This window comes from Pseudonaja textilis, chromosome 1 (assembly GCF_049901715.1).
Source record: "Pseudonaja textilis isolate UNSWEBS1 chromosome 1, rPseTex1.2, whole genome shotgun sequence".
NCBI lineage: Eukaryota > Metazoa > Chordata > Lepidosauria > Squamata > Elapidae > Pseudonaja > Pseudonaja textilis.
The window spans coordinates 204,322,805-204,346,232 of NC_141990.1; the positions used below are offsets into that span (position 1 = coordinate 204,322,805).

General features: G+C 34.7%; 1 protein-coding gene across 1 annotated transcript in view; it reads left to right on the forward strand.

Annotated features, from left to right (window-relative positions):
* Positions 1 to 23,428, forward strand: part of LOC148127996 (low-density lipoprotein receptor-related protein 1B-like) — a 363,162-nt gene that overhangs the window by 256,114 nt on the left and 83,620 nt on the right. The window contains exon 7 of the mRNA XM_087925379.1: positions 18,388 to 18,550. Coding sequence (XP_087781505.1) covers positions 18,388 to 18,550 — 163 coding nt within the window. The remainder of the gene's footprint in view (positions 1 to 18,387; positions 18,551 to 23,428) is intronic.

Below are 23,428 nucleotides of genomic sequence, written 5' to 3' on the forward strand. Positions count from 1 at the left end.
GGGGCTGCCACAAAGAAAGGGGGGGGGGATGAATTTTCCAAAGCACCAGGAGGCAAACAAGAAGCAATGGATGGAAACTGAACAAAGAGAGAAGCAACCTAAAACTAAGGAGAAACTTTCTGACAGTGAGAACAATTAACCAGTGGACCTGCTTGTCCCCAGAAGTTCTGGGTGATCAATCACTGAAAACTTTTAAAAGACTGGACAGCCATTTCTCTGAAATGGTATAGGGTTCCCCCAAAAGTCCCTTCTAAGTGTTATTCTGACACCTTACCCAGGACCTCTACTCAGAGTTTGGCATCCTCAGTTTTCTGCCTGAGCAGGGGCTTGAACTAGATCTCCAAACTCCCTTTCAACTCTGTTAAACACACATGTATTTATGTTCTGGACTATAGACATTGAATGCATGTAAACCCTGGAAAATATGTGGTAGTCCTGGGCAAAAGAAAGGCAGTAGAATCACTCTAGGTGTAGGGACAGGGCAAAATATTAACACATGATAAATAATGGAACAACTAAAAATAATAGCACAGTTTTCTCTGTCTCTCTCTCCCTTCCTATTTCTTTTTCTTTCTTTCTCTTTCTTTCCTTCTCTTTCTTTCTCTTTCTGTCTTTCTCTCCTTTCCTTTCTTTTTATCTCTCTTTCTCACACGCACACACACCACACACTCTCTCTCTCCCTATTTCTTTTTCTTTCTTCCTCTTTCTTTCTCTCCCTTCATCTTTCTTTCTCTCCCTTCCTCTTTCTTTCTTTCTTTCTTTCTTTCTTTCTTTCTTTCTTTCTTTTTCTTTCTTTTTCTTTTTTTCTTCTCTCTCTCTTTCTCTCTCTCTCTCTCTCACACACACACCCCTGTCAGCGTTCTTTCCCTCTCGCTACAGGCACTTTACTCACAAGGGGAAGTGAATCCAGCATTGGAGAAGTTCTGCAGGTAAATGAACTTGCATTTGAAGCTCCTGCAAACTACCCCATGGCTGGATTCCGCCCCCCCTCAGCGTTCTTTCCCTCTCGCTCCAGGCGCTTTACTCATAAGGGGAAGCGATACTTCTAGTGTCCATGAAGAATCCAGCCTTTGAACAGTTTTGCAGGTTAATGGACCGCTGCTCCACCCACAGTCATGTGTTTTCAAGTGGTTGCTTGAAAATGCATGGCTAGGGCGGGGGAGCAGTCCTCATTTAAACTGGGGCAGTGAGCATCAGGTGGGCGGGGCAAGTGAGTGAGCGGAAACTGGGCGACTGGGTTGGGGGCGTGGCCAGCTAGATGTTGCTACCAGTTCAGCGACCCATGCCAAATTCTTGCTACCGGTTCGCCTGAGTAGGTGCAAACCGGCTGAATAGCACCTCTGCACAGGAGCCCCAAAAGGTTAGCCACCACTGGCCTACTGTATGCCCAGTTCTGTTCTCTGCTACATTCTGAAAAGGAGAACAAGGGGATACATTTTCCTTACCCTTCTCCATTATCTCAGCCAATAAAATGATTAAGAACTAAGGAAATTATTCTGCATCTAAGGTGAGAATTTTATTTTGGAAGAAGTCCAAAGATGGGAGGGAGCACTCAGATGATAGAAAATCCCTGTTCCTGAGTGGTAATGCAGGTAATCGTTAATTTACAACTGGTTGCTTAGCAACCATTCAAAGTTCACTCAGAGGACTATTTACAACCAGGATTCAAAGTTATGATGGCTAAGCTCTCGTGGTCACATGCTAACATTTTGGGGACTTGACAACTGGCTTGCATTTATAGTCATTGACATGTTTACTTCCAGCTTCTGAGGAAAAAATATGGCTATTGCAGCCAATAGATTTGCTTAATGACCACACAGACAAAAAAATATCAAATGCAGTCATGTGGTGACCCATTTAGCAACCAATCTAACTTTCAATAATAATTCCAGGCTTAATCATGGTCATAAGTGGAGGACTACCTGCAGGGGTGGGATTCTACCGGTTCTGTCCACTTCTGTAGAATATGTTGCTCTGAAAAGCAGCAAACAGAGCATACATAGAACTGGTTCTATGTCTGCTGCTGTTTTGGCCCACCCACCTGCCCGGGCTCTTACCTGACCTTTATTTCCTACTTTTTCAACTGCAGCTGCTTTGCGCAACACAGCTGCCATTGAAAAAGCCGGAAAAAAGTTTTTTTTTAATTGCTGTGCACCGGCGGGCAGTGCTTCTCAGCTGTTTAGGCAGCTAGATGATGATGATATGCACATGTGCGCAAAATGTAAAATCACAGAACTGGTAGTTACACCGGTGGGATCCCACCCCTGACTACCTGTAGTAACACTTGATTGGGTTTGGCAGTATAGCACATAGTCTCCAGAGCCTGAAGAAGAATCTGAATAGTGTTTTAACTTTAGTAGATCTAAATGGCTAGAGACTTTGTGGTCTGCCTTCTTAATTCTTGTTTATAATAATTAGGATAACAGAGAAGTTGCACTTAATCATGTCCTCACTGTATCAATTGTATCAGGCTTCATTAACAAAAGGACCATAGAAGGCTGAGAAATTTGAGCATTTTTTCTAAAATAGACGTGATTGTGACTAGAGAATTTAAGCACTACATAGCCAGTTTTATGATTGTTTTTAGATGTTTAGCCTTTCTGTATGCTTTCCATAATATAGTGTAAAATAATGCTATAGTTTTATCATTTTCCCAAACAACCTTTTTTTTTTTAAGGAAAATATAGAATTATTTCAACTTGAAATTTTGTATTGTGAAGATTTGGGGGGGTGGTGTTTTTTATGGAGCCACTGAGTTAGAGCATGTACTTGTAAAATGAAAAATTAATTTAAAAATGGAACAGAATCATTTTTTGGCATAGTCAGATTCCCAGTATATGATTTTTTTTTTCTGAATCATTTCAGGAGCGAAGTCATTTACTGTTTGAAAGAAATATAAAAAGAGTGAGAGGAACAATAACGTATGAAAAGGCTGGGTTATTCTGTCAGCATGTGTAAGCTCTTCAGTTTATCAATATGTCACAGAACATCTGGGACATCATGTGATACTCCCTGCACTCAGTCTGGTGGTTCTGATCATAAGATGTCATTTTTTGTAGGCATCATTATATAAAAACTGTCAAGGCATATAAGGCAAAGTAATGAGGTAATTGGAAAGTATTTTAAATATCTGCCACTGTATTTGTTTCCAGATTATCACTGGAATTTCTTTCAGTCCCTCATTAAACATTTCAGTATTTATTTCTATCCTGTATCAGTAGTAATAGAAGATAAAGCAAGCAAAATGTGCCTTTCCCCTTAATATAATTTTAGGTTTTCCACACTCCTAGAGGAAATTGAATATGTGTATTTTTTCTTCTTCTCTTGTTCTTTTTTTAAAGAGTCATAGAGATTAACTATATGATTCATTAAGTGACATCTGAAAATGTTTAATAAAGCAAGGAAAGGCCCAATGTGTAAAGCAAAGCTAAAATGAATGCAAATTTAGGTAATTTTTTATCCTGAAACTTTCTCAATATTTGGTAAATTATAGGTATTCAAGCTCTGTATAATGTAGTCTTTTCTGGAATGGATGGAAACTAAAAATAATATAGGGTTAATTGGAAAATTTTGCATGCCAGAATTTAATTTATCCAATTATATTAATTATATTATACACAAGCTCTTCTAAAATAGTCTCTTTAACCCTTAAACACAGTTGTCCCAAAAGTGCTTTTTTCAAGAGGCAGGTAGAGTTTTTGGTTTCTCTTTAAAGACATTTAGCTTCTCATCCAAGAAGCTTCTTCTGCTCTGGCTCTTGAATAGTTGTTTTTCAAATAAAATTGTTGTTGTTGTTAACAATCAAACTTCCAAAGTAACATAACACATAGATGTGAATTAAATGAATTGTTAGATATATGTCAACAAGATGTCAGGAGCAGACATTTTATAGATATCTCTCTCTTGAGATTTTTTAGCTTTCCAGGTCCATGATAATTAGACTACTACTAAAGAACTGGCACTGCTAAATTTGAGAATCTTTCTAAGTCTGAACTCTCTAAGAAAATGGCAGGCCAGAATACTTTGAATATTTATACTTAGGACGCTCAGTGGTGGGATTCTACCAGTTCACACCTATTCACTAGAACCGGTTGTTAACATTCTAAGCAGTTCAGAGAACCGGTTGTTAGAAGAAATTACTGGCCTAATCCTGTAAGGAAGGCAGGAAGGAAACATTCTGGTGTTGCTTACAGAAACTGCCTCTCCGTTAACCCTTATTACATTCTTGGCAGGACTAGACTTGCTGTCTCTGGAACTTCTCTGGAATTTTTTTTCCTCTACTTCGTTGGTACTTTGCTTGTGTGGAGTGACCATTCAAAGTTACAATGGCACTGAAAAAAGTGACTTATGAACATTTTTCACACTTACGACTGCTGCAGCATCCCCACAGTCATGACAAGCCAGATGTGAGTGATATTGAGTTGGCCACACCCAGCCAATAACATGACCACCAAGCCTTGTCCACCCAGTTACATGACCATCAAGCCATGCTCACAGAACCGATTGTTAAAAAATTTAAATCACCACTGAGGACGCTCCTTTTCAAAGAGATTCTTGGAATCTATTTTCAGAACCTTAAAGTAGCCCTGTTGTTTTCCAAATTCATAAGACTGTTTCAGAAGCTGCTCTTAATTGTTTCTGCAAGCATATACATATACAATTCCTTTGTTTTAATGTGTGTATGGAGGGGAATTGGGCAACATAATGGCAAAGCATGATTGTGTCTATGCATGCATGAGGAATCAAGAGAGCCTTAGAAATTGTTTCTCAGTTTCTTTTTTCTTTCTACCTTCATGAAATGTGTTGATAGTAATTTTGAGTTTTTTTGGGAAGGGACTTATACATTTCTTCAGCTGAAGCCAATTTTGAATGGTACACTATTTCAACCATTGTGAATTCAGATCCATTTTCTATAGGCCAGTGATTCTTAACCTTTGTATATAATATCATCACTCATGGTGACCCTGGTTGCTCAGTTTTCCTAACTTTCTGTTCCATGACATTAACTGCTATATTCTTTTCTGTTGGCAAGTCTTACTAAACATATATTTGCATTTGTGCCTGTGTATCCATATGTACAGTAAGTTTATATATAAACAGGTTAAATTAAATATATTATGCATATATTTAGTTAATTAAAGCATCAGAATGCATCTACATGCATGCCCATGAAGCAGTTTATTAAAATAAATATTGTCCTTCCTTTGCTGCAGATTTCTAATCTGTTTTAGGGTTACCTTTACCATTAATAATAATGGTTATAATCCTTGCCTTGAAATTAGAAAGTTGCTGATTTGAAATCAAGCATTTTTAAAATCTCTTTGAGCTTCCTATTTGTCCCCATTTTTGTTTTTAATTAGTCCAGCATTGTATCTTTTCATTGTTTTCTCCAGTCATCTGAAGTAGAAGGGTTTCATCCTCAGCTCTCAAATAGCTAAAATAAACTATGGACACTTTTGACTTACCAAAAATGAGTATAGGATTAATAGGGGTCTATTTTTGCTTTCCAGAAATGTTTGCACATCTGTTTTGGTGACGGAACAATGGGGCAGTGTGGCAGTGTTTAGTCTCTTCCCTTCTTGCTTTCTCATCCCAAATTAAAGAATGAAGAAGTGCAGGGCTTTGCTGTTACTTTTCTGAGGGGGGAAAGAATAAACAAAAAGGTGTTGAAATATAATGAATATGTAATCTAATAATATGTGGAAGAGGTTGAATATGTAGTCAATTCTAATAATGGCTTTAATAAGTGAATGTGTGAATATAAGTGAATTATAGATACATATGTGTGAAGTCCTATCTCGTTAATTGAGCACTTTAACTTCTAATTTTTCTAAATTTCATATTGGAATAGTCATGTTTGAATTGAAACTTTACTTGAAGCTAAGATAAAGGTAGTAAAATGTAGTTGACAGTCTTCTAAAACCTTTTTTTCCAAGAAAGCAGAAATAAGCCTAATGTTGACACTAGAGCAGGGGTGTCAAACTCGCGGCCCACAGGCTGGATGCATCACGTGCTGGTTCTGCCCCTGCCCGGTTTAGTGAAGGGGGAAAAAGTCTTGCTACATCATGTGATGACTCCGTGATGACACGAGTTTGACACCCCTGTTCTAAAGTATATAGGAGACTTGATATTTAATTTAGAAGTGCTACTTTGTTTTTGTTTTTCTGCTTCTTTCTTTTTTTCTGTAAGAACTTTGAAGAGGGCATAAATAACACAAATATTCATATTGCTTTGGCTGGAGTGACTTTTTTCCAAGATAGTCGGTGCAGTTTGGACTGTGTTCAGAATGTACAATATGGGAAAAGAAGCAACAGATGTCTTCTTAATGGTTTTGTAATTGCCAATCTCATCTAGTGTAATTATGTTCGTATGAACATTTGAGTGGTTTGCTCATATTTTTTTTCCAGTAATGTATGATTTTAGGGACAGCAGATACTTTAAACGTGGCAATTTATATTGGAAAATGGGTTTCAAAATCAAGTTTCAAATAGTGGGAGGGGAAAATCTTGTTTGCTTAGCCCCATCTGGTTTGGTACAATAAAACTCAAGACAGAGAGAAAGAGAAAAAGAAAAATTTAAAATACTATAATGATTTTTTTTTTTAATGATCATTGAGGAAGCTGAACTGAGCACAAAATTAAAACACACATTCTACCTTTTCTCAAAGACATTTCTTTCATAACATTTCACCAGAAAATGAATCCATATTTTATTAAAATATTATACCCAACTTTAAAATGTTAATTGGCTATTGCTCATCATCTTCATGAGATAATAGTAAAATATTATTAAAATAGTATATAATATATAAAATATTTATAATATTTATTAACTCTGAGAGAAAGAAGTTAGATTTCCACAGTCCATTTTGCCCTTCAATTATGATGCAGCAAAAAAGCAAATATGAAGTACAATGGGAAGGAAAATGGAGAGAAAATTACACAAACAGTTCAAATATCACAGGTTAATATAATCATTACATCTAGTTCCTTCAATAATATAATTCATCAAATGCTGGATATTTCATAATAAATTTATTGATGCTAAATTATGCTTTAGTTTAACAGATTACTTACTTGAAGTAAATAGCCAGTTTTGATTTGCCATCTACGCAGATGTAAAGGTTGCTTTTTGAATGCATCATTACAAAATGTATCTATAAAACTGCATTTATTATTCAGCCTAGAAGCCAAACAAGTAGGAATCTATCCATATGCTATTAAAACTCTTGTTCCTGTAACCTTTCACTAGGTGAAATAGTGTATCATAGGGAAAAGTATCACAAATGGACAAACTTACAGAATGTATCCAAAATTCAGAACTCATGACTCCTGGGGAATTAAAATTGGCATAAAATAGTTTATGACATAATACAAAACATCCTAAAAGATTTATTGTGCTAATGTTTGAATGTACTACACAGTTCAACATGGGCCATTTCAAGGCAGATATATCCCTGAATGTATTCCAACTTTTCCACTGATGGCAGTATATTAGAAGTTCTGTCATTGTTGAAGGCATTGAGGAATCTGCTAAGGAAATATCTCTGAAATGACCGACTGGTGTTCATGGGCTGTCTAGTCATTTACAAATTTGCAATCATTTGGAAGTACCCTCAGCCAAATGCAAAGTTTAACTGAAATATATAATTCTTTTTCTCTGGATCTGGCCTAAGTAAGAATGGTGGCAAAGAAGTCAGCTGTTGAATTAATTAATTAATTAATATGAAAATAATAAAAATGAATGAATGAACAAATCAAAATAACAAATATGAATGAATGAAAATAATGAAAATGGATGAATAATATGTCAGGTTTAAATGCATGGCATGCATTATCTCAAATAAAAATATTCATCATTGACAAAAATTATAGTAGAAAAAAATCTAGAATGTACACATCTTAATTCTCTGTGACAGTTCACTTAATTTGGAATTGTTTCTTTTCAGTTCCTTTCTGGCCCAAAACTCAGAGCAATAACAGAAAAAAAAAAAACCCTGCAATGTTTAATCTACTTTTCTTCTATTATTTTTTGTTTGTTTGTGTTCATGGGTAGGTATGAGAACAATAGCACAAAATATAAGTAGAACAGTAATAGTAATTAGAACTTTTTTTCTATTTAGGAAGATTTATTAAGGTTTCTGGTTTCTTAAGGTAATTGGACAGAACGTTGGATAGAATTCCAGCAGTGGAAACTGGGAGGAGGGGCTGGAAGACCACCATAGAGACAGTATTCTTCTTCTGTACAGAGTTTCAGTAAATATGTTTTAACCATCAAATACAAGATGAAAGAGTGGCCAATGGTGATAATATATAACTAGGTAGAAAATTAAGTTTTCGACTAAACACAAAATATAACCTCTTCTATGTAACTTCAGTGATGAACATAAGTAATAAGAGACTTATTTCTGTAAAAATTGTTTTATAAATAAACTGCTAGAGTTCATTGAATAATATAGGCCAATGAAAAAAATCACTAGGAAAGAACAATAAAATTGGCACTATATAATGCCTTTATAAAGTTGGTGAAGCTACCATAGGTAGATTATTGCCTATAGCTCTGATTATCAAATATCAAAAAGGAAATTATAGAAATGATAGATGCACCAACATTGATTATAAGAGGGACTGTCTTCTCTTTATAGATATCCATGTATAAATATTGATACTGACACATAGACACACACAGAGACACATACACACAAGCAAAGGGAAAATTGATGTAATATATGCACCAGAGAATTCAACATGCTCAAAATTTATCAGCAGAGTGTTGTACTTTGGGAGGTTTCCCTCTCCCAGTTGTGGTAGAGTTGGGGTTAAAGTAATCCAAAAATGTCCCTCCTGTAATGTTTCATCCTTGGTTGACCTCCTGCTGCCTTCCAGAAAGTTAGAATCTGGCTTGATGCTATGTGGCTCTGATGTAGACAATCTGTATGGGTTTCGTTCTTGTTTGGTTTCGTTTCGTTCTTTTGTTCTTCTCACAGATTTGCTACTTATGATGGTTTCTTACCATTCACAAGTTCATAGCAGTATGCTGTTGAATATAACTTGTTGATAATCTGTATGCATTGTTTATGGACTATGTACAATCATTTAGCGATTTTACTATTAGGGCAAACAAAATTTCAGAGAGAATCACAATCAATGGATTCATACTCAGCTGATAGGGGCTGGGGTGGGGGAGTAGATCCTACACTTGCAGTAGAATGCTGGGAAGAAAAAAATAAAAGAATTCAGTGGAAATATTCCCTGGAAGAATCCAGTTAGGTTGTACAACAGGAACATATTGTTTCTAAATGAGTTCTGTGATATGTTTAACTGTAGCTATGCCAAGTATTTACCTGAAAAAAGTTTCAAGACGAAATTTATACAGACAAACCTAAACATGATAAGTCAGATGGAATGAAATATATATATTTGTTGACAACAGAACTTTAAATATTATTCTGGGCATAGAAAGCTGTTAGTCAGTAGCTCATCTTCAGCTCAATAGGAAAGTGAAAAGAAAATTCACAGTTCCCTTGCCAATATGAAGCAATTTCACAAGGACTGATATGAATCTTCTTGAATGGTATAAGATCTGCCAATATTTCAAATCATTAGAACTATATTTCCCTTGATAATTGCCATTAATTTTCCATTCCCTTCAGTCTGTAATGGAATGTTTCCTTTGGCAACTGAGACAGTTGAAATATATATAAAGATCTAGTAATAATGAACTTAGTTTCCTATTCTGATTACAAATTATATAGATAGGTTTATTTTGCTAATAGAGGGATAGCAGATAAGCCAGTAGTTTTACTATGCAGAAATCATGTTATACTCACACTGAAATCTTTAGAAAGAATACAGATTTCATTACAGATTCATAATATAACTTGTTGCTTATTGCTTTTAAATTCTGAATAACTTATATCCAAGGTACCTAAAGCCAGAGGTAGTGTTCAGCAGGCTCTGACCAGTTCGTGAGAACCAGTAGCAGAAATTTTGAGTAGTTTGGAGAACCGGCAAATGCCACCTCTGACTGGAGATTTTACAGCTTCCACTGCCATGCCCACCAAGCCACACCCTCAGAACTGGTAGTAAAAAAAAAAGAATCCCACCACTGCCTAAGGCAATGGCTTCTTCTTCAAGGTTTGTCATGGTAGATCACACGGAAAGACATATATCTGTGGCAAGAGTTGGCTCATTTACCTGCCTCATGAGGCCAAGCTTTTTCCATGGAGGGGGTGTACTGTATATGGAAGTGTCTTCTCTGTTGGATAGCACTAATAACAATAACAAAGAAAACATCAGTGACTAGTTAATAACTGGCAAAATGTATCTGATCCAAAAAGATCTATGAAAGGAACAACATAAATAAACTATAGGGTGATAACATGCTTACCTACAATGTTAAAACTAATCTTGTCTAAAATGTTACTAAAATTTCACAGTTGCGTCAATGATTTGAAACTTTATGGAAAATCATAAATCAAAATCCAGATATTGGTAAACACTGTAACAATTTTTAGCACAAGAATTTGCCTAGAGAAATGTGGTACAGTAGCAGTGTAAAATCACTAACAAGAATGAAACTGAAATGCCAAAGAGACAAACCATGAGAAGCCATCAGAATGATGCTTACAAGTATCTGGGCATTCTGCACTTGGATAACATCAAGCATGGACAAATTAAAAAATGTGAGGAGTAAAGAATACATCGAAATAATGAGAAACTTGCTGAAAACAAAATTGAACAGTGGAAACACCATCGAAGCCATCAATACCTGGACCATACCTGTGATATGAAATTTAATTCTTAATTGGATATAAGATGAACAAGATGAAAAACAATATAAAAACAAAAAAATGGATGACTGTTCAGTATATATTATACCCCTTTGTGATATTGATAGATTACACCTGCCATGCAGAAATTTAGTTTATTACAAGTCAAACGAACTGTTGAAGAAGAAATTATCTGATGTAAAAGATAGTAATGTAATAAAACACAAAAAGAATGTTGGCAAGGAAAAGCATTACATGGTCAATTTCTACAAAATATCGAGAGGAAAGTGGATAAAGATGAAGCCTGGCAATGGCTTGCAACCAAATCATTAAAAAGAAAGAAAGAAACTGAATGCTTAATTTGGCTGCAGCTATGATTCCATATTTTTTGCATATAGTAATAATAAATATCTAAGCAGTCTTAACCGGGGTGTCAAACTCACAGCCCACAGGCCGGATACAGCACATGCTGACCACATCCTTCCATTTTAGCGAAGGGGGACAAGTCATGGTACATCATGTGATGACAAGGTGACGCTGCAAGTTTGACACCCCTGGTCTAAACCATATAGCTAACTGAGCAACCAACCATAATAATGAATCAGATAACATCTGCCTATGCCAAATCCTTGGGAAAGACTTGATAGGTGGACAGAAATGCCAACTCCATCCTAAACATCTGGCTGAGTGTGTGAACAACAGTAATTTAACTTCTAGGTCCCCTGGGCAATTTACAATTGTCAAAACATTTACTGTAAAACAAAGAACAATTCAAACAATAGCACAAAAAAACAGTGATTGAGAGCAAATAAACAAACTCTGGGAGGAGAGAAGATGAGAAAGGGGCATCAATCATCCTCTCTAAAGCCCAGGGGGAAGAGCCAAGTCTTTTAAGGCCTTTTAAAATCCCAGTAGGGTGGGAATCCTGAATCTCAAAGTTAACCTCATTCCAGAGGTTATGTGGACTACCTCCCACAGAGGCTTTTAAGAACACTTTGAAATGTTATGAGAGGCCTTGGTTGCTTGGTTGGATGGATGGATGGTTGGATGGATGGATGGTTGGATGGATGGTTGGATGGATGGATGGTTGGATGGATGGATGGTTACTTCATGAAAATAAGAAGATATGTGGGGAGCAAGCATGTATAGGGGAAAATGTCTGAGTTTCCTTTTCTTTCTATTAGTTGATGTTTTATTCACAGTGTTGTTACTGATTGGAAAGTGGAAGGAAAAGGAAAGTAGATGTTATCCTGGCCTAAACTTCCTCCTTTCATTTGCCTTTTCAATTACTGCTCCATTGGCATGCACACAAAAACATATGTAGACTTGTAAGAAGAGGTTATAATGGAAGATAATTTTGGTCTTAGTTTTCCGTGGTTCATCAGCTCATCTGATACCACAGAATAATTCTTAGGGATTCATGAAGAAGTTGGAATCAAAGTCAAATATTAGTCCAACCTTCCCCCCCCTCGCTCTTTCTCTCCCTCCCTCCTCCCTCCCTCCCCCCATCTCTCCTTGTGTGTGTTTGTGTTTCTGTGTGTGTAAAGGTAAAACGGTTTTAGGTCTTTTTTCATTTTTTTTATTAAAATGAAAATGAAAATAGTGGGAAAATATAAGGGTAAAAGGGAAAAAAACAAAGAAAAGCATTGACTTTTGATTTTTTTTTAACTCAGTAGACTAAAATAGCAGTCTCAACTTTTTACTTTTTATTTTTACGTACTTATCATGTAGTAGCCAATTCTACAACAACAAAGTCATCTAATCAGTATAACCCAGAATTTTCTTTTTTTCATCTGAAGATCAAAGTCCAGTAATGCTTTCCAAGTAGAGAGAAAATTGAATGTATTCTTTTCTTTGATTAGAACAGTTAATTTGGGTCTAAGCTCTTGTAGAAGTTTTAAGTACCTAAACTCTCCTTTATATCCCCCTTTTTTTCCTATTGAGGGATGGATTTAAGGTGCAAAATGTGTCCCTGTGTCAAATCTCAGGAGATAAAATTCTCCTGCATCAAATTAAGTGTTGTGATCTGGAAAACAACTGATGATGTATTATGACAGAGAGAATCATATCTGCCAATAGCCAAGATGAGGTATCTTTGTGCCTCCTGCTTCCAATCAATCAAAAAGTCAATTTTCATTAAAATGTAATCATCACAGCTATAGTTCTTTTAATTAATGGCTGGATAACAGGTGTAGTTATTAACATTCATATTTTAATTGTTTGTTAACATTTTAACATACCACAATTTTGAATACACCCCCCCCAAAAAATATGTCTATTTCTGGGTGAGATTTAAGCTTTTTGGGTGGGGAGGAGTTTAGATAATATTAAAATTTGTTCTGAGTTGAGCAGCTTATAAACCCAGTAAAATAAAGTGACAACAGCTGTTTAGGACATCAGTTGCTAAATATGATTGTTGTTAATCTATATTATTTGTAATTCCTAGGCAATTTCCAGCATTTAATGGGCAAAATGAATATCACATCTAAACAGTGTTGAATAAGGTTCTGCAAGTTTAAGTGGATTTAATTTACGTGTTAGGAAATATAATTTGATATTTCAGCCAGGGACAACAAAAGCAGTGTTAAAATGTTCTTAGTAACATTTTAAGATACAGGCTAATTAGTCTGTACATAATTTGCCTCTAAATTAGATATTGCCACATAGGGTCTAAAATGCAATGTAAGGTTTTTAGTAGTTGGTTCCGAGATGTAGTTGAATTACCAGGGAGCTAGAACAGGGGAAATTTAAAAGGAAGCATTAGTATTATAATCAACTTGCCAAACAATAATTTGGTTATAAAATTCAAAGAAATTCTGTTTATTTGTTCAGCAAAAATAGTACAGAAATTAAATGCCTTATTCATTAAAAATGCATCTACTAGTTAAGTAGGATTGTTGTTATGGTTGATAATTATACTTAGGAAAGTATAAAATATAGTTTTTAGGGAAAGGGAAAATTTTATAATTTATCAGAACTTTATTATATTAATTAAAGAATACTGAATTAATGCAGTGCTAAAGTGCCATAAATATATAACCATATAATATATCATTCAATGAACTATTTTGTAAGTCTTACTACTTCTCCTTTCTATTTCTTCAAATGCAATGGAATATTGGAAATAAAATTCCATAAGGGAACTTTTTGTGTATATGTCTGCCCATCATCAGGATAACACTACAATAATAGATCAAGACCAAATTTGGTAAGAGGGGATAAAGGATGACAAAATATGATTTTGAAAATGATCCCAATCCAGTGAATGGTGCAGAAATGCCTTCTGTAGAAGAAGCACTTGGATTACATCTCAGGAAGTTGCTGAATGCTCTGGTGTAAGCCCCTCCCCTTGTTTATATGAGCAAGAGGAGAACTCTTTCCTAGGACTGATGATGTTACCTAGTATGGGTAATAAAATGTTTGGAAGGAAACAAGCAAGCTCAGAGAGTACCAAAGACCCCTCATGCATATATATACAAACCAGATGCAACAATCAGGGAATAAGAACAAATATGTAGTAAAAGCAGAATCCAACTGATTGAGAGGTTGAGGTTGAGATTCTATGTCCACCCCCCATTTGTACTTTACTTCCTTCCTCAGCCATCTTTTAAATTTTAATATTAATGTCTATTATTTTAATATCTCAATTTTAATATTCTTGTTTTTACTTTGTTATAAGTTGCCTAGAGTTGCCATCTCATGATGGTGAGATGGGTGGCATATACATTTAATAAACAAATAATAAATAAAACAGCAGACTAAAATGGATCCAGACAAGGAAACATCTAGTAGAATCCCAATCATGTTGTAAGACTGACTTTGTCAGGGTAATGATTTAAGAGCTGACCAGCTGCTATAATGATGTAATACTGAGAATGTGTCAGCAAGGTTTTGGGGCCGATATCACTTTAAGAGCCTATAATAAGAAGAGGTCCTGTTGGGATATATCTCTCTCTATATGTGCTTCCACTCTGTAATTTCTGATTGCTGTTTGTTTGAGGTTTGACTAAAGTACATGTGTGTACATATTCTTTGTAGATAAAGCCACTATTTAAAATACAAACCTCTGCCTACTGTATTTGCTCCTGGGTTGTCTCACATAGTCACATAGTCACACTGTGCACACTCTGACATCTTATGTCTCTTTCTGTGAGTGAAAGGTGGTCCGGTTTACCTTTTGCCTAAATAGGTATTTCTTGTATCTACCAATGTAATGCATTTATGGAATTATTGGTAGTCAATGAATGAGTTTTCCTTAATGTTTTTCTTTTCACTCTTCAGGCAATAAAATCCATAGTTTAACTGCATGCTGCGTGAAGATCTTGTTTATGGGCAGAAGCTTTTCTTATGCTGTCATTCCATAATGTTTTACATTGACTATTCATAATTGTAATTCTTCGAGGATTTGTGAAGTTTTTCTTTTCTATCACTTGCTTCTGTTTTTAGCTAATCATGTTGAAGTAAACCATGAGGGGAATTATGTGCATCTTTGTTGGTCTATGTCACCTCCATAACAAAATAATCCTTGTTTAAATATAAACTCGTAGTGATAAGCAGCAGTAGTTGGATTGTATTAGGAAAAAAATCTGATATGTTTTTTTTCTTTGTACTGTACCTTAAGACTGGGAAGATTGCAATATGTTTTTATAGTTTTAAATGTATAATTTTGTATAATTTTACCAAAAATGTATAATTTTACCAAAATATACTGTTTTAAAAAACTATGCAAGCATAGTAGCTATGAATTTATCACAGATGTTCATGATTCTTATTGCTTACAGCATAATTCACTCTTATGATCAGACTCACATAGTTCTTCCTTTTTGAAAATATGTGATGGATTTCCGGTTTGTTCCTCGTCAGTGTCGGTGCAGAATCTGCGATCATGCACGGTTTTGCTTGACCTCCCTTGCTGGAGGGTCCCAATTGGGACCCAAACCACTCTGGTGGGGTGGTGAAGAAGGGGGAAATTGCCTGGAGGGTTGAGGGGAACTGCAACTCCCCTCCCTGACAGTATAATCCCTCCCAAAGGCAAGCTGCAGTTGTAGTCTTAAAATGGCCACCATGAAGAAGAAGAACATTCTGAGAAACTAAGTTTTGTGCTGGAGAGAGAAGTAGCGGGCAGAGTGTGAACCAGGCAAAGGACATCACTTTTGAGGTACCCCGGTATCAAATTGAAGGGCTATTTTGGAGGAAAGCAGTGACCAGAGAAAGTGAGAAAGAAAATGGATTTTTAAATTTGGATTTGATTATTTTACTGGACTAATCTGGAGGAGAAATTTAAAGAAAATACATTAACACAACAAAGGTTTAAAAATTAAACTGAACAGATATTGAATTGTGGGTACTTAAAGGGCATAACTAAATGCTGGAATTGAGTGTGTTGAAAAGAATAGCTAATGATTGAAATTAGCAAACTTAATAAAAACATCATATTCAACAAAGAAAGTTAAAAAGAAAAAGACTCAAGAGCGCCACCTGATGGTACAGAAAACTTTAATATGTTTTAAAATAAGTGTCTGGTCTTTTTGAGACTTTGGATCTTGGAACTTGAAAGAAAATAAAAGGAGCTTTATTATTGTCATAGAACCACCTGGTAATTTGGGAAACAGTTGGGAGGCCTATTAGAAGATTTGGAATAAAGATTCAAGAGTATGAATTATTGAAAATAAATTCAAAAGATATTGGCTGAAATAAGATACTGGACTCTGAATTGAATATATCTATGAAAGAAGAGGATTTGGACTATTTAGGAAGAGGAAAGAAAAAGAAAAAATGAGAAGATATAATGGAGGAGCCACTTGTTGATATAAGACTGGACTTACAAGACATAAGATCGGATATGCAAGATACAAGGGACATGATAAAAATTAAATTTGAAATGTGTAATTATATATTACAGAAATTAGAAATGGTGACTCAGCATACACAAGAACACAATAAACCAGAGGGGGAGGAGTTGTATAAAGAGGAAGCCAACTTAGAAGAACAAAATGAACAACAATTATTCAAGCAGGGGGGGAAAGGAATTAGAATTTAAAAAATGTGGTCTGATGTGATTATAAAAGGGAGAATGGGTTGGAAAATGGTTAAAGAGAGAAGGGAAAAGCAGAAAAAGGAGGTGCAAAGGAGAAATCAAAAGAGGGAGACAGAAAAGTTTAATAATTGGAATGAGAAAAGGAGGGGAGTAAGAATGGGAAAAAAAGGGAATTAAGAGAAAGGACCAGAAAATAAGGAGGAAACAAACAAGGATGAAAAGAAGGTACATTGTTCAAGGAGTGAGAGATAATGAGTGAAAAAAAAAAAAGGATAAGGAAGGGAATTCCGCAAGGTAATATGTTGGGACATATAAGAATATATTGAAAATAGTATTTTGTAATGTATAGATGATTCATAGAGAAAATATAATGCGGAATCTGAGAAAAATATATATATTTGTGTTTTTTACTAGATAGGCAGATTGATATTAAGGCAGAATGAAGGTGGTTGGCTCGAATTATTAACTAGAGGAGACAACCATATTTACAGATAAGGATTGATAAAATGACAAATGTGACAGGAAAAAAATAATAATATGAGAAATGAAAATAGAAAGGAGATGAGAATTTTAGATAATATTGTAAAATAAGATGAGAATATACTAAGAAAAATGGAAGGAGATATATTAGATTTGGAAATGAATAAATGAATATAGAATTGAGATAAGAATTTAGATAATATCGTAAAATAAGATACGAGAACATGAATTGGGATTGGATAAAATAAGCTCAATATTTAATAATGACAAGAATGATGCAATATGAAATTAAACAAATAAAATGAATAGGTAACTATGGTCATGTTTGTATTGAGAGGTGAAACCTGAAACCACACTGCTTGCCAAATGAGAATTTTTCATTTAAAAAAATAAAACGAAAACAGGGAGAAAATTGAATAATGGAATTATTAGATATGTTTAATTGATATGATGGTAGGTATTTGGAGAGAGTAAGGTTGAAAATAAATATTGAAGAAGCATGAATTAATATGAATATAATGCAATGAGAGATGTATGATATACTGATGCCACACTGTTAATGTATTGTTGTTATATGTAGATTGAAATTTTAAAAAAATTGAAAAAAAAAGAAAATATGTGATGGAAAAGTCATAATTACTAATGGTATTAGCATGAAACATTGCGCCTTTTAAAGTGTAATATTATTATTTCTATGACAATAGGGTATTTTAATCTGAATTTTCCCCAACTTCCAAGAAATGAACTGAAAGGCAAGAAATCACATGCCATCCAAACTGGCAGGGCAAGCTACTACATACAGTATATACGACAAATTTACATATATTACTATATATAAACATGTGGTTGGGTAATGAAATATCAGCAAGCAAACAACCAAGCTAAGAGAACACCAAGCATTCCACAGAACTTAATAGAATTTTTTATAAAAAAATTCAGTTTGACTAAATTTTACTTAGTTTGTTAGGCATCTTGTGTAATCCTCATAGAATTAGCAGCACCAATTCTTTCAGATGTATAGTACTATTCAACTAGTATTATTTCAATAATTTGTTATGTTGAAGTAATAACTGATTTAATATTCTTTTCACTATGACAGATATACGGCATATGGCAGTTGACTGGCTTACGGGCAACTTCTATTTTGTGGATCATACCAGTGACACAATCTTTGTATGCAACTTTAATGGAACAGTGTGTGTTACTCTGATTGATCTTGATCTTCATAATCCCATGGCAGTTGCTGTGGATCCTACTTTCGGGTAAGATGCTTAGAATTATAAAATATTTATTTAATATAATATTTATATTTTCATGTGAAAAAGAAAAGAAATAATTGGCTATTGTGGTTATTTCTCATTTGGAAATAATAGTTGTTCTTTAAAATTAAATAAAATTTGTACTGATTTGAACAAAAAAAATTATCTATCTATCTATCATCTATCTATCCTTTAATATAAAATACAATAGAAAGATATGGTATGGTACAATATCAGGCCATATCTAAAGCAGCAAGCAGTTAGATCAGGGGTGTCAAAGTGGCAACCTGTGGGCCAGATGTATCACATGCAGGCCACGCCCATCCCAGCTCCGCGAAAGGAAAAATCATAGCGATATGTCATATGACTGCAACGTGACGCCATGCGTTTGACACCCATGAGTTAGATTGATTCCTTTCAAAAAAAAAAGTATAAACTTATTGTTTTAAATAGAAGTTATCTTTCTATGCTACATAGAAAATCTGGTTTTGAAATGTGATGTTGAAAGAAATATACTGTATATCATATTAGAGAAGAAATATTTTGTTCAAGTTTCCTTATTTTAAAAAAATCTGGTAATATGACTAAACTGTTGAACACATTTCTTTTTACCTTAGGTAAAGTATGGCAGCTATTTTTCTAGTATATTGTGATTCTTAAGCCTTACAAAGGAGCAAGTACGGGAGAAAACAAATGCATTTTTAAAACTCAGTTCATGGTTGGTTGCTGGATGTAAGCGATCTGTAGTACTATCTGCCATAGATTTACTTAACAATAAGCACCAGTGAAATTGGTGGGATCTATTTGCAGATGTTTCCAGCTGTGTATGACTATAAGGTTTGGTAAAAAGGTATCTTACCTTAACTTTGGAAATCCACAACTAATATTTATTTCTATCCCCATTTCTATTGTGTGGTTTATAACTACTTGCATGTTCTTAATACAATAGAGAAGAAGAAAGTTATCTTCCTAGCTGTGATTTTGGGGGGGGGAGGGGGGGAAAGGAAGACAGTATTTTGGATATGAGCTACAGTGATTTCAGCCCTGGCCTAGAGGTGGCACTCTCGCCTCACAATTAGGAGGCTGTAAGTTGGATCCTAGGTAGAGGCAAATGTTTGGAATAGATTCTCCTGCTGGAGCAGGGGGTTGGACTCCAAGGTCCCTTCCAACTCTGTTATTCTAAGTTCTAAGATTTAAACAATGTTTAAATTACAGAACCATTATAGTTACAGAAATGACGAGGTGGAACTTCCTTCCATTGTCTTAATACTAAATGCTTGCATTATACATTGTTTTATTGGAGAAATGCACAGACTTTCTAAGGACCACCAAAAGACATTGTATTGCAAACTCTTGGAATTGTGTGTCAATTTACACAATGAATAAACATTCAACTTTCATGGGTTTGCAAAAAGTTTAGATTTTTAGGTTTTCTTTGTCCCGACTTTATCATTATTTATATATAAACTCAAAGCACCAAACAATTCTTTCCACCTTTTATTTTCCCCATATGAACAAGTTGAGCTAAGAGAAAGCAACTGGCCCAAAGTCACCCAGTTAATTTTCATAGCCAAGGCAGGATTCAGTTTCATAGTCTCCTGATTTCTAGCCTCGTGCTTAAATCACTAGACCAAACTGCCACTAATTCTTATGAGAGCTCCTGATATAAAATGCCTCCATAACTGACTTTGGTTTAGCATAATCTAAAATTTCAGAATAGCAGTAGAATTTGAAAAGTACTTACTTGGTTCCTCTGTTATCTCATTTTGATATGAAATATACAAAAAGATATGGCACAAGAAGAGAGGATGCTACAAAGCGATCTGTTAAGTTAATGCTTCTCAACCTTAGCAACTTTAAGATATGCGGTCTTCAATTCCCAGAATTCCCCAGCCCGCATGACACGCTAGGGAATTCTAGGAATTGAACTCCACATATCTTAAAGTTGCTAAGGTTGAGAAGCATTGTATTAAGTCATCCTTAGACTTGCTGATTTTCTCCAGACAAGCAGAAAATAGAATTTTGTTTTCCTTTCCTGCCTTCCATCCCATATTTCAGACCAAAACCCAGATTATTTACTGCCATTTGTCCAAAATTCATAGGCCACTTTATATGTCAATTGAATTTTTTTCTCTCTGTAAATCAGTGTCTTTCAAACTTGATAAATTTAAGATGTATGAACTTCAACTCCGAGAAGTCTCCAGCCAGTCTATTACCTAGGGAATTTGGGGAGATGAAGTCCACACAACTTAAAGCCACCAAGTTTGAAAGACAATGATGTAAATGAAGTAGTTTTGGATTAAGTTGTCACATGGAACTCCTGTTGGGAGCATCCTAATCCTTCTGAAGAGTATTTCCATACTTCAGGTATTATAGGCTTGTTGTTGTTTGTACAACCAGTAGTCAGAGGAAAATTACCATGACTTTGCTTTCCCATTAGTAAAGAACTAACGGGATTATACTGTACAAGGGAGAAAATTCATTGCCAATTTTTGTTTATGGGAAGATTAAGGCTTAATTAATGAAAAACAGTAATAAAATAACCATTCAAATCTGTTAGAGCATCAGATTGAAAGAATGCTTTTAAACATTTTAAAAAATATATATATTTACCTAATAGATAATTAGACAGGTATGCATGTTCTTAAAAAAATTAAAATGTTTTGAAAAAGGGAACTGTTGCTTCATTATCTGATCACCCTGATAACTATCAGATAGATATGTTAATAATGATTAGTTTACTGCATTAAATATGGACAGGTGCTTAATGAAAGAGGTGAGGATCTTGAAGTAGCTATTTCATCTATGTTTACATTGTTTTGTAATACGGTTGTAGCAGCTGTATGCCATAAGAATGCCCTTAATAAACAGCAAAATATTTACTGGAGAAACAGCTTGTTATCCATATGTGGACTTTTGTCACTCTTTTTGAACCTCTGATTGAATATTAAGATGAATCATCACAATAGGCTTAGCTGTGACAAGAACAGCTTGTGTGCAAACCATGAAAAGGAAGCTGTATAATATAATTTTCGAGCAGAACAACAGATGGTAAACTCAACTTGATCTGACTGGAGTGATGTTCCTAAAGAAATTACTATAAGTTATATTTAAGATGATTTGTTTAGTAATTCCCTTAACAAAGAACAACAATTTTCAAATCATCCACCAGCATTTTTCAAGTACTTTTGCTTACATGATGTGTTTGGATTTTGTTTGATGAATTATAAATGATTTAAGTGTTTCTTTTCTTTTTTTGGAAGCAAACTTTCCCTGGTAGAATTTAAGAAAATACTCCAACTGTAAATATAAGAAAATGTGATTGGAACAATTTAAGAAAAAAAAATCTGTGGAACCTTTATCTTAATGTTTTCCCTATGCTTCCAATATTTCTCTATGTACAAAAAATACAGTATTTTAAAATAAATCTGTACAGGGTTTCAAAGATTCAAAGAAAACATAGTTGTTTAGTTTTATATTGGACACAGTCTCAAATAGTGGCAGAGGGGAGAGCTGTTGAAAATTTAGTAATCCGTGATTGAGTACATGCTCTTAATTCTTTCAGTGGTTTTGCCAGTCCTGGATCATCAACATGCCTTGCAATCTCACAACGTCACCTTTAGCATCTGGACCAATTGATTCCAATTCAGCTGTAGTTATTAGCAAATACACTAAATCCAATTTTCCAGTTGAATTTAGCAAGGCAAATTTGCAAAGTATTTTCATCTCACCTGCCTTCTAGCTCCTCAACACTTCCGACAGAGATTAAGCCATTGAACTGAAAAGGTTCCACACTATAATTTTCATTGCACATTTAATAAATTGAATAATGACTGTTTTAAAACAAACACCCCAAACCATTGCAAATGAACGTTCCTATTTTTTTAAACAGCCAGTAAATCAGTGGGATGGGAGATTGGGGAAAAGAATGGAATACTGAAGCGGGTGATGTTGTGGATAAATTGAGTATTATTGTAAAACAGAATTATTGTAAAAGTATTGTAAAGCATGCAATGCCTCCCTTATCCCAAGGCATCTTTCTATGGTATTGTTATATCATGAGAAATTTCAAATGAATAAAGGACAAAGTATGATGTGATATGCTTTGTGTACAATAATGAAAACAATATTGAATATATGAAAAAAAATGGAACCTTACACAATATGGATCATAATCTGATTGTCCTAAGGTCAATATAATGGAAATATTCCATTCATCTAGAACGAACAAGACTTTATTCTTAAATCTTGTATTTTAGCCTAATGTTGTTATTCCCTTATTTTATTTGCCCGGAAATAAATTGATTTCAAAATAGAAGAGAGGATGGCAGCAAATAATATACAACTGACAACCAGAGCATTGTTTGGCAATAAAGGGATGGGAATTAAGTCCTGCCCTAGCCATGAAAGTCAATATCACCTCACATGGTGGTGGTTGTGGGGAAACTAGCAGGAGGAAGGTGTGGTGGATATGTTCACTGCCGGGAGTTATTTGTACAAATAGTAAAGGTGGGATACAAATTAAATAAATAAATAATCAGATAGAAAATGACTATATATGTGTAAAGTTCTCTGAAGTACTTATCTTGGAGTCACTTCTTAAATGCATCTCTTCCTCTTTCAAGTTCAATCCCAGGATGCATGTATTTAGAAATAAATAATTTCTTAGAGGGCAGCCTACTCCAGCTAATGATTGAAGCCATTTTTGGAACTTCAGAAAACTTTCAGGAAAAAAAAAGAATCTGAAGAGCAGGATAAATCTTGCCTCTTATAAAGGGAAAACTAAAACCCAATAAGAAAGTAGGCTGTGGACATATAACAAATACATTAAAGCAGAGATGTGCTGAAGTGTAGAAAAACATCTGAGTCAACCCTTGAGAA